Source organism: Chiloscyllium punctatum, chromosome 12, assembly GCF_047496795.1.
Source record: "Chiloscyllium punctatum isolate Juve2018m chromosome 12, sChiPun1.3, whole genome shotgun sequence".
Lineage (NCBI taxonomy): Eukaryota > Metazoa > Chordata > Chondrichthyes > Orectolobiformes > Hemiscylliidae > Chiloscyllium > Chiloscyllium punctatum.
In genome coordinates, this window is record NC_092750.1 from 46452423 (window position 1) to 46465064 (window position 12642).

General features: G+C 41.8%; 1 protein-coding gene across 4 annotated transcripts in view; it reads left to right on the top strand.

Moving 5' to 3' along the window:
• The first annotated feature begins 1490 nt into the window (after positions 1–1490).
• The window catches only part of tafa1b (TAFA chemokine like family member 1b), a 479256-nt gene continuing 468104 nt past the window's right edge, over positions 1491–12642 (top strand). For 2 of the 4 annotated variants that reach the window (XM_072582507.1, XM_072582508.1), the window contains exons 1-2: positions 1491–1720; positions 3717–3837. In XM_072582507.1, the coding sequence (XP_072438608.1) occupies positions 1526–1720; positions 3717–3837 (316 nt within the window). In that variant the 5' untranslated portion in view covers positions 1491–1525. Of the gene's footprint in view, positions 1721–2353; positions 3447–3653; positions 3838–12642 lie in introns of those variants that run through there. The other 2 variants (XM_072582510.1, XM_072582509.1) reach the window with 2 other exon arrangements.

The window sequence follows — 12642 nt, forward strand, 5'->3', positions numbered from 1 at the left end:
CTTGGGAAGAAATATGCATTTAGTTTGCATATGATCTGCTCCCACCATCTCCTCAGGGAGCATGTTCCATTGTAGAAAAGTGTGGCGCTGGAAAAAGACAGCTGTTCAGACAATATCCGAGGACCAGGAGAGTCGACGTTTCGGGACCAGCTGTGATTTTTCCAACACCACACTTTTCGACTCTGTTCGCCAGCATCTGTAGTCCTCACTTCTCTCAGCATGTTCCATTGGTTTCCCAAAAATCTGCTGAACTAATGATTCCCCAGATCAGTGGTGAATTTATCCCCTCGCCAGTTCCTGCCACGGGGAAATAACCTGTCGTGGACGACATCAGAATAAGAAAAAAAAACAGATGTTATATCTTTTTTCCCGAGTGAAAAAATGTCCAATTTACATAATTGTTCTTGGGAATCCAGCTCTTGCACTGCTTCAGTCATTCTGATCGCTCTTTTCTGAATTCTTTAAAATACTGCAACGTTTTTTTTACCGAATGAGACGAAAATTGTACACACTATTCCAAGTACAGTTCCACCAATGATTTACACAGTTTTAAAATTACTGTCCTGGTTCAATGGTGATCCTTTTAAATACAGCTCAACATCCGAGTTTAATCATTCGCTGCCAAAACGCAATTGTTGCGATTAGGTTGAAGTGCATGGGGTTTAGAATAGCACTTGTTTATGTATCTACACAATGCAGTGACCCTTGTGTGAAGCTTTATGTTCATTCGGATAATGTCTATTGGACATCAACCTCAAATTTCCGACTTTATTTCTAAAAGAAAGCGCTCGATAAACTGAAATGTGTTAGACTGCGGTTTATTGTTTAACTGTGACATATTGGCTATTTAAAAATAAGAATCCAACTTTCTCTCCAGAGTAAATGTATTGAAGTCACAAAAAACTCCACAAGAGTCTGCTCGCGCGCGGAGATCTAAAGATTCCCACCCCCTTGTTTCACAGTGATTCGAAAGACAGTTGTTTTTAAAATAGCAGTTTTACATATCTCCTATATATATATGTATGTATTCTGCTGCATTTTAATCAACGACGACTCGTCGTCAGCTACCAACGCTGTTAAATGTAACACAGGGTTACTTTGTTTCCTATACTTTTACACGAATCAATGAGAAATACAATTAGCGATGATGAATAGATAGCAACTCAGATTAATCTTAAATAATTGATTTTATAAGTAACATTTGACGTTCCAAACGAACATCAAACTATTGAATGTCCAAATGCAACGTATTGAAAAAGTCAATTCTCCCACATTTCCCAGGCGAATCTGGTCGGGTACAAATACCATATCTTAATGGAAACATAGATATCTCGTTCCAAGGAACCTATTACAGGATGTACGTGTGAACTCGAAATATAATTGGACAACTTTAAGGCTGCCTGCGGTTCCTGCACACGCGAATATATTGATATAATGTAATGTATCTGGAGCTAGGGTTGGAATGCTGCCTAACTAGCCCTAGTTAATAGCGAGGCGATGTTTCTGAATCCTTTACGGGTATGGAATGATCACTGGCGAATCGCTGCACAGCCGAAAGGGTCCTTCGCATTGGTCCACAGTGGTGTTAATACCAACGAGAAAGTTCAATTATTCGGCAGAAGCAGAAATGCAACTTGCCACTTCAACAGCTTTTAAGACGCACGGTTTATTTAATTACAGTTCTGCCACTAGTTACAGCGACTTCAGACTCATTCATCAAGTGAGTGAACATTCTTCCTAGGGGCAGCGCTCTGGGGATAAGTGGTCGGTGGAGTTATCATCACCTGATATTTTCTTGTTAAGGGTTATCTCCCACTTGCACATCCCTTCACAGTATCTGCTGGCGGCAGAAATTGGTAATTGACAATTAGGTTAATTTCTGGCTTTAAGCAGAGAGTGTCGCTTTAAGACGCGGTGCTAATTTGCAGTGAAGAAAAGATGTATGAAATTCCAAACAGGCTTCGGGGGGGGGGAATGACAGTACAAACAGCACCCGATTTGTTGGAAAATAATTGAGGAGAAAGAGAGGTCGGTTTGGTGCGTGGTATTATCTGACCACATTTTTTGTTGTTATTGTTGCTGGTGTTAGACATTATGTCGAGTTTCTCAAGTGCAATGCATCGCAAAGACTGCCTGGGAGGGAGAGAAGGAGCGGGATACAATTGGCGTCCTTAACTGTGTTTCTGACAGCCATTCCTCCGCCTGATGGGAACCCTGCATTGGAGAGAATAATCCGCTAGCCGGCTTCCCGGGAAAGTTGCTGCTGGTTCACATGTTCACTGTTAACGTGACCGAGAGGCAGGAGACAACTCTATCAAGCCCATGAGACTGACCATCCTTCCCCCCCCCCCCCCCCCCAACATCCCCAGTCACATCTCTCTCTGGTTACCCCGACTCTTGCAGGTAAGGAGTGAGTGGCGGGAGAATCAAAGCCCGGGAAACAATCCCAGAGGAGGTGTGGACACACACACACACACACAGACAGAGGAGGGATCGCTGCAGCACCGCCAGTACAAGGGCACAGAGAGATTGGCGCTTCACACACACACACGCCAAACAAAAAGACAGGGGGAGGGGAGGGGAATGTCTCCATGGTCCAGTCAGAGTTAAATGAGCTCGGTGGACAGGATTGAAATAAGACTTCATTACCGCCCACGGCCCCTTGCACATGCTCACGTAGTAAACTTGTCTTAGTTTCAACGTCAGGCATGAAGGATATTTCTGTCAACTTTGACACCGACTGCCCTGATCGATGACCCGCTGCTCCCGGGAAACTTCTCAGTTGCTGGTGACGAGGCGATGCGCTGGTTCATTCCGCATCCTGCCGGGCTGTTTCCAGAGAAGAGAGGGCGCGGAGATACAGAGGCTTTGCTCTCGGGTGGGTGGGAGCCGGGAAGCACTGACGTGCAAGCTCAGCCTTTGGACCTGGGGCAGAAGACGACGGTTTCCGGGCTCCGCTGCTGCTTTGCTCCTTGAACGCCGTCCACCCACCCTTTCCTGCCCGGAACCAGTGAGAGGGCTCCCTCAGTACAATCCCGTAACGCGGGGAGGCTGAGAGCTTACATCCTTTCCTTGGCATCGCTGCAAACCTTCCTGTGGAACCGAGCTGCCGCCTGAGAACTGGCGAGACGTGGATGGCACAGCGACTTTCCGGGGGCCAACTGGATCAGTCGGCTCGTTATCAACGGATTTCCACTTAACCCTCTCTGCACAACATGGACCAGCCTCAGAACTGAGCAGGGAGGAGGAGGAGGAGGAGGAGGGGTGTGTGGGGAGGCAAGTGATGGCCCGCGCCTCCTGGACACGCTTCTAGCCCAGACGTGAGAGAGCGAATGAAGTCAAGCCTGTTCTGATAAACCAATTAGTCTGCCGCTATTTTCATGGGGAAAGCGATGAGGGAGAGTCGGTAGTTCCAGCATTCCCACAGAGTTGGCCCTTTCCCATAGGTGAGTGGCTAATACGTTTCTCGGTATAAAAACCGGCGTCGGGGTGCTCCTAGCCTGCCAACACGCTTTCTGCTTTAAACCCCCCCCCCCGCCATTTATACTTGCCACTTGTATGGGATTGGACCTGGACTCAGTTTCTCTAATGTTAGGGCGATGTGCACGGATTTATTTCCTTGCAGAATTGAGACAGTTTTTTTTTCTCTCTAGCTGATGCAGTTTCCCGAGAGCCGAGGGGCAGCCTAAGTTTATTTCCCACTTCCTGCTTTACAGGGAGACGCGATGGTCCCTACAATGTCAGTGTTGCTGTCTCTCTGGATAACAGCCTGCGCCCTGGTGTTCAGTCACGGAGCCCTTCCGCCAACACTCGAGCAACTTTATCTGCACCGGCCAGGTAAGCTCTTTTCAAGCTTGGGTCTGAGCTCCGTGTGTGGAGGGGACAGAGGGGGGGGGGGGGGCAGGTCCCCCAGCCCGACTCCCTGCTCCCATTCCCGGCCCATGCAGAGAAGGGAAGAGGAAGAGGCGAGCAGATGGGGAGGGGAGGGGAGGGGGGTGAACTTTTTCGCAGCCTCCCACATTACCAGGAAGCAGGAGAATCAGAATCAGGCAGGCTGGCTGGGAAAGGAATCTCACTGGGAATGACCCAGATAAAATGGGAGAATATTGCAGGCAGCCGGGCCGGGGTGGGGGCTATAAAAATGTGAGAAGTGTGCAAGGTCCCCCTCCCAGTGCCCAGTGTAAAGGGCTGCGGGACGAAGCCGCAGTGAGACACTGACAGATCGTTTCGCCCGTAAGCCTCTGAAAGGCCGGGATCAGGGCACGCAAAGTTGATAAATGTCTGAGCTTAGAGGTTCCTCCTGTGAATCTCCAGCAGATGCCTACTCTGCACCAAGACGGAGCGCAGTTCGACCCCCCGCAAACAGCCCTGTGTCTCCTCTCTCCCTCCACATACAGCCCGCTGCAGTGACAGTCGCGTGTCATTTGACATGATCTAGAGCCCGTTCAAATCGCCCTCCACTTGTCGTGGAGTGAAGCTGGTGCCAATCTGCTGGTGTCAGGTCTCCCTCTGTCTCTCGTGTCACCAGCCACCGCGTACGCACGGGGAAGGGATCGAGCTCCGATCTGTGAAGGAATCCTCCAGTCCCCAGCTCAGTGCCTGGTGACAGCAGAACACCGAGAAGGACGAGCTTTGGAAAGCTCGGCGCCGCGTTTGCTACTCCCCGAATTACAGCTGCTTCCACATCCCTATTCCTGGAATGTGGGTTTTTTAAAACAGAAAGGCCAACAGGCTACAATATGCAAGTGAGAATCTATTGATCCTCCGATTGACGTTATTGACTTCCTTTGGCGGGATTGGTCTCTCTTTGTATTGTCTGTCTACACCAGAGACTAGAAACTTTGTCCAGGCAAATTTCACCCTGGAAATAATCGGAGACAGTCGAGTTTGATCAGGAAAACACAATCTTAATGTGCCTTATTTCCCATAGAAAGTGCAGCTCCACTGAATACCAGCTCTGTCGATAGGATATAACAAGCATGAGATATTAGCATGTACAAGAGCAAGGGGGAAATCGTGGTCTTTTTTTTTACACAAGTAATAAGATTTTCTCAAGACAGCAAACAAAACCGACAAATCAATTGACACGGGCAGATGAAAGGGTTCAGTCTCTCTCATTGGTTTCCTGGGATGTATGAAGCAACTCGCCCGATTTAGATCCCCCGTGCTTACAGCCACCAATCTGCACTACCGGGGACAATTCCTGCTGTTAGCAGAGTTCAAATGGTCAGTTCAGAGTGGCTTTCACTCTGAACTGCCAGCGTCGGGTTTTCAATGCCTTCCCACCCGCCAGGAGGAAAAAAAAACCTCGTGTAGAATCTGGAAAGCGCTCTGGCATGCCCTGCACACCTGTCTGGCTGCTAGTTGTACCTGGGGAGGCGTAGCCAGCACTGCAGAACTCTGCTACTTGGGCGCTTGCATTGAGAAGTTTTCCCGAAATCTCTTTGCCCCTCACTTTGTGAATCAGTTCTACCCAGTTGTCCCATACTTCGGATTGACACGACTGTTTTGCCAAGTTGATATTCACTTTGATAAATTATTTCGCTGCTGCAGTTTAAGATTGAGCTTGTTCCCTGAGGTGTGTCATAAGATGTCCAAACGGGTTGACCAAGATAATTTAAAATTGTGCCCGTTTGCTCCTAAGCGTATGGTTTAATTGTGCACACATGTCAGCTGTTTTTCAAGCATTAGTTCCAATGTTGACATTTTGGCACGAATAGTTAATGAACATAAATAATTCCCCAATTAAATTCAAGCCACTGCTACAATGTTATTAGTGAGATGGTTTCATTACTAAAGGCCTTCTGGGTTTTGAGGGTGTTTAATGCTTTTTACATGTGTTGGAGGGTCGCACTGGTCAAATTCAATTTTGATTTGAGGATTGGGAGCACGAATTCGAGTTAGCGAGTTACCCTTTTCCAAGTCAGTTGATAGGGGCAGGCACTTTCTGATCCCTAATTGTGAACAGAGGTGTGGAACTCCCTTCCCACAGGGCTCTTCTGTGTAACAGGGGAGTTAATCAAAACAGCAGTGAAAACAAGCAGATGCAATCATAACATATCAAATGATTTCTGTCTGGAATTCATTATTTACATTTTTAATTATTGGAGGTCTATTTTTACAAAGGTTTGTGAGATTTTGCTTTGTTAGTGCAGTAAGTAATTAAAACAGAAACCATGTCAATCTTTCATGGATTAGCACAATGTTAGAGGAATGGGATGTGGTAACAGGCTAGGTACATGTGATCAGGACTACCACTCCTATGGAGGCTAAACTCCAATACAGAAATGGGGCTGTCTCTGCCGGTAATATTATGATATAATTATTTGGATAGGACACATAGAGGTTACTATCCACTGAGGTTTTTTAAAGGTACAATAATCTAATAGTCAGAAGCTCCTTTTTGCAAATTATTCATTTTTGGAAAACATTGGTGTTAAGGCTACACCAGCATTTGTTGCTCATCTGTAATTACCCTGGAGAAAGTGCTGCAAGCTACTGCAGTTCAGGTAGTGCAGGTTGACTGTTGTCACAATTTTGACCCAGTGATATAGTTACGTAGCAGAATGCTGTGTGGCTTGGTGGGTAACTTGCAGGTATTGTGTCAGCTGCCTTGTGCCTTGAATCGATACAGGTTGCAGGTTTGGAAGGTACTATGTAAGGTGCTGATGCATTGTAAGTTGTAGATTAGATACAGGCTGCCACTGTGCACTTGAGGTGGGGAGTGAATATTGAAGGTGACAGATGGGGCCCAATCAAATGGAATGCTTTGTTCTGGAGCTTGTTGAGTTTCTTGAGTAGTGTTGGAGCAGCATTCGTTTTGGCAAATAAAGATTATTGCATCACATTCATGACTAATGTCTTGTAGTGGTAGGTGGGAAACAGGATTTAAGTTACTTTTCAGAGAGTTCCTAATCTCTGACCTGCTCTTGTAGCCACTGTATTAATATATGACTGCCTTTGCTCAGTTTGTTGTCAATGGTAACTCTCCAGGATGGCTTTAGGAGATTCAGTGGATGGTAATGCATTGAATGCCAAGAGAAAATGGTTAGATTCTGTCTTGTTAACCATGCTCTGTCACTTGTGGCATGGATGACACACTTATCTGAGGAGTTGTGAATGGTGCTGCATGCTGTGCAGTCATCAGCAAACATCCCCATTTCTAACCTGTTGATGGAGGGAAGGTCATTGAAGCAGCTGAAGATATTTTGGCCTAGGATAAGACACTGAAAAACTTGTAGGACTGTGGTATATCCCTCTGAATCAGGAGGCCCAAAGTCAAGTCAGACCTGCTCCAGAGATGTGTAGTAACATATGTGAACTTATTTTAATTGAGAAAATATCTACCTGAGGAACTTCTGCAGTGATGGTCTTGGACTGACATGATTAACCTCCAGTGATGATAACAATCTTTCATCTGTCCTAGGTGTGACTCCAACCAATGGAGAGAATTCCCCCTGTTCCCATTCTGCCGTGGTTCCAGGCTGCCGTGATATCAAGGGCAGTCACACACTCCTCACATCTGGTGTTCATCTGTCGTGTTAATCTATGTGCAAAAGCTATCATGAAGTCAGGAGTTTTGGTGGTCTTGGTGAAACCCAAACTTAGACTCAGTGGTCAGGACATTGCTATGTCAATACAGCTTGACAGGCCTGTCAACAACATATTCCCCCATATGTTTTGGTGGCAAATAGACTGAGGGTGTAATTGGCCAGGCTGATGTGATTTTTAACAATGGACAGAATATGTCCATTCAATTCTCCTCATTTTTGAGTAGATGTCATTACCCTAGCTGTAATAGAATAGCTTGTCTAGGCTGGCACGAGAGTACAAGACTTTAGTACTAATTTGAGAATGTTAAGTTGATGTGATTCACTGGTGATGAAATTGCTTGTTTAGATTGGGGCTGTCTATATTGCATGACCTCTGATGTTTAGCATGCAAATAGTCTTGCGTTGTAACAGTATTGAGCTGACGCTGTACACTTTTAGGTAAACCTGAAGTAGGCCAGGAGATTATGTATTGTTGTTGAATGCAACTCTGCTTCTAATGGCCCATAATGCCCAATCTTGAATTGCTAGACCTGTTTTGAAATCTATCCCATTTAGCATGGTGCTGGTGCCATGCATCAAGGAGTGCATCCTCAATGTGAAGACTGAATTATATTTCCACAAGGATTGATTGGTGGTTACTCCTACAAATGCTGGCATGGACAATTACATCTGTAACAGATAGATGGATGTGTCAAGCAGATTGTTCCCCTCTTTTTAGTTGCTGCAGTGCCTGCTATAGGCTTGGTCTAATAGTTATGTCCTTCTGGACTCTGTATTGGTACCATTGAGCTATTTCTGATGGACGTTGAGGTTTTCCAGCCAAAATACTTTTTACTCCTTTGCCACTTTCAATGCTTCTTTCAATTGTTGATCAGCATAATTCATCAGCTGAGGGGGCAGTTGTTCTATATACTGTATAGAATAAATTGGATAACCATAAATAACAGGAAATAATAGGGTTGTAAGCAGTCTTTTATTTCAGCCAACAGCTGACAATTTTAAACCCATGGTGTTTTTGCCTTGTCATGCATTAGCCTACACATTTACAACATATGAAACATGTACTTCCCAAATGTTTGCTTATAAACTATTGAATATGTTCTCAGTACATTTGAAATGGCTCCAACATAAATGTTAAATATTTTTAATCAAATGTCAATTACATTGAGTACAGATGTTTATTGCAAGACTTAAAAATAGCAGTTTCTTTGGAAACATTAGTTTAATCTTTATCTGCAAGTTCAGATGACAATTCTAACTATTTGGGTTTCCCTGTTGGTAGTTCCTGTCATTTAATTTGATTGAAAAGATCATAACCTTGCACTTGCTTTTAGGGATTCATGTATTCTTCATATGGTACTATTGAAGTCTTTCAATTTCAATTTATTAAGTTGGTTTAGACTTGCTCATTTCAGATTTCAGGGCTAATTTATTAATCTCATTGTAAATGTTTACCAATCATAACTTGGGTGCTTCTGAATGGTAGAGATTTAGGGCATATAACTTGCAATTTTACAAAGATGATTTTTGTCTTGGCAAAATGGATTTAGCTTATGAAATTTGATGTTGTAAGGAGACTGCTTGCCATTTCAAATATGTTGCATTTTGAAAGTAGTTACATGCCTTGCATCACAATAAAAATCAGCATTAAAAACAAATGACAATTGGCAGGCAATAACTAAAACAACTTTTATTCAAAGTATTGCATAAATTTTGGCATTTTGGGATGTTTTGCAAAGAAAAAAAATGAAACACCCATCCCAAAAAAAAATTAGCTGGTTAAAAAAAAAACTAGGTTTTTTTTTCAGGTTCTGGTGGCTTAACCATGGAGTATTCCAAACTCATGGTTTTGAGGTCTGAACAAATGCATGCTAATGGTGGAATAAGGCAAGTTTGGAAGAATGCAGAGTTTATGGATGGTTGTAAGACTGAAGGAAGCTACAGCAGTTGGCAAAGCAAGGCTATTTGGGTTGGTTTGGAGGGGGTGGGAGAGAGGAATGTGTACAAAACAAAGATTTACATGTTAGGGTATGGATGGTTTGGGAACTAAAGCAAACCCAGGGATGTCAAGTAAACAGGATCTGATGTAATGACAGGACAGCAGCATTTTGGGTGAATGCCCATAAAAGGAGCATGGAGGATGAGAAACCAGCCAAAAGTATTGGAATCATTGAGCCTCAAAGTAACATAAGCAATATAGATCTAATCAGTGAAGATGACAGGAAAACCTATATGCATTCCGATCCATGAGTTAATTATAATTTTGGTGTGAATATTCAACATACCTCACTGACCGGGACATTATACCTCTAATTTCTGACCTTTAACAGAAGGAACATTGTAGTTGTTGCTGTTGTTGTTTACTGGATAAATCAGTTGGAGCAGCTTCGTGAAGGCACAACAGTGAACATCTGATTTTAGTCTTTAATGCTTCTTCACATTCATTATAAATTGATGTAATTTTTTCATTGATTTTGTCTTTCTTTAATTTCAAAGTGTATGTGTGCATTTGTGACATGAATAGCAATAAATCAAGAAGTGCTAAACATTGTTAAGATAAACAGTCTCTCATATTTGAGCTCAATTATTATCATCAAGCATCCAATTGGGGGTAATGACACCATAACATGGCTTTATTTCTTAAAATCTATATGTTACAAATGTGAATTTGCGATTTTGTTTGCCTTCACACAATTTCAATTTTTAATGAAAAAATTCTTTCACTTTTTGATGGAGTTGCCTATAGTTTGGAGATGGAGAGTGGAGGTAGGGGAGGAGGAAGGAAATAATCTTATATTCTTTGCTTTAATCAGCTGTATCTCTAATTAAAAATTAAATGCATTGGAATGTTTCTTCCATGCACTGCCACTTAATATTGCTTTGAATGTTGAAATTCCTAAGTTTATTATTTAATTAGATTCTGCTTAAACTCTGATAGATAATGAATATATTGGGTCAATAGCATATTATAGAAATGTCCATGAGAGAGGCTGATCAATAACTTAATTGGTAACATAGTTCACAAGTGGTTATAGTTATCCAAGCAGTAGAAATATTTATTATATCTAATACGCGCATCTATTGATTGTTACACTTTCCCAATAGGCACAGGCAACTGAATAATGTTGAAGTGATGTCTCAAATACAATATAGCAAAAAATCAGCTTGTTTGCACGTGATAACTAGGACTAGCATTGTCGATGCAAATGGCTAATATCTAAAATGTTAGACAACATTTTATGTAACAGTATGCAAACAAAAGACATGTTCTGGCAGATTGATATGTTAGTGTGTGAAATATAGTGTCACACATTTTGCAACATGTTCATTGGCTGTGGAACTGTTCAGACAATGTTTTGCTCTGGAGCAGGTGATTCACAACAGCATTTAGCTGTTAAGAGTTTATATTGGTGTGATTCGAGCAATCTTATCTGAGGAAATTTTCATGTTATATCATTTACTATTAAACTGAGAAATGCTGTCTATTTGTTTCAATTAATGTTAAACTTTTCATTGTTTTGTATTCTAGAGAATCATTGTTGAAATGCGATGAAACATTTTTATAAACATGTTAAATATTGTTAATGAAAGTAATGACATGTGAAGGTTCAAGAACATGTATGGATATCTGCACTTGCTCAGAATAATCTAGCCCCTGTGTTCTGAGAGCAAGGAAACATTGTCCTGTGGATATAACCACTCAAAGTTGGATTACATTAAATGAAATGATTACCATTGAGAATTGGGAAGAAATTTTAGTTTTATCATTCTGAAAGTTTTATTTAATCCTTTCCTCACCCCTCTCACAGTTAATTGGAGACACTCCATGGCAGTATGGATTATACATGGTCTCTTGGAAACAGCAGGCTTTAATGTGTTTTTATTTTTCGGTCTAAACATGTGAACTGACAGTACATCTGTTGGTTTTAATTCTGGACTTCTTCCTTTCCTTGCCAATAACAACTGTAATTTATTCACCTTGGGGTATGGTAGCATAATAGTTATGTATCTAGATTAGTAATCCAGAGATAAAAGTTCAAATCTCAAGGCTGAGCAATTTGAATTCAATTAATTGAATGTAAATGTGGACTTTACTGTTGGTAATGGCAAAACTAGTGGAATTGTGTAAGTGAAGAAGTAGATAGTTACAGAGAACATAATATGAATCACTGATGTCATTTTAAAAGAAAGGATATCATTATGCAATCTGGCCTGTCTTGACTCCAGATTCAGAGCAACATGGTTTATACCTAACTGCCTTCTGCAACCATTCAGTTATTTGCAAGAAGTAAGCTTATCATCATCATCTGTTCAATGGCAATTCAGGATGGGCAATAAACTGTGACTTCTCCATTGATGCTTCCAACCCAGGAACTACTAAATCATTTTACTAGGGGAAAATTTGTTTTACTGATAGTGTAGTCAGGAAAGATGATTACTTAATAAAATCTTTGCATTCTCTATTAATCACATTTGCATCTCCTTTATATGAGAGAAAGAGAGGCTAAACAACTTGGTGGGAGAGACATATAGATAGAGGAATTCACTAATGTTGTCATTCGATGCCAAATGGTTTCATTTTTTAATGTAGATTATTTGTTTCACTAATCCAATTAATTTTCATAACATCTTAAACTTATTTATCTTGTTCTTAAAATCTCTGAATATAAGCTTTCAAGCATTGCTAAAGAATCACAATGTGATTATCTAATGTGATAACAGTGTATTATATATTGGAATTTGCTATTTTGGAAATATGCTCATCTGGCTACTTGAAAGACAAGTTAACGAGTCAAAATCATAACAGTGGGAATGGTATTTATATAATATTTTGTTTGAAACATTTCAATCATATAATGTACAAATTCCAAAACAAATGGGGATATTTGGTTTTGGTTTTTTTATTGATATTGCCTATACTGGTGCTGCCCATTGCTCCAACTGCAGCTGTCCCCTCTCAATAAATCTAGAATTCCACTGTAGCACACATTCAATTTATTATGGATCGAGTGAAGCCATTTGTCAGTGTGCAAAATACCCCAGTGGTCTGTTCAGTTAGTAAAGACCCAGGCAATGTTACGGCTCCTTT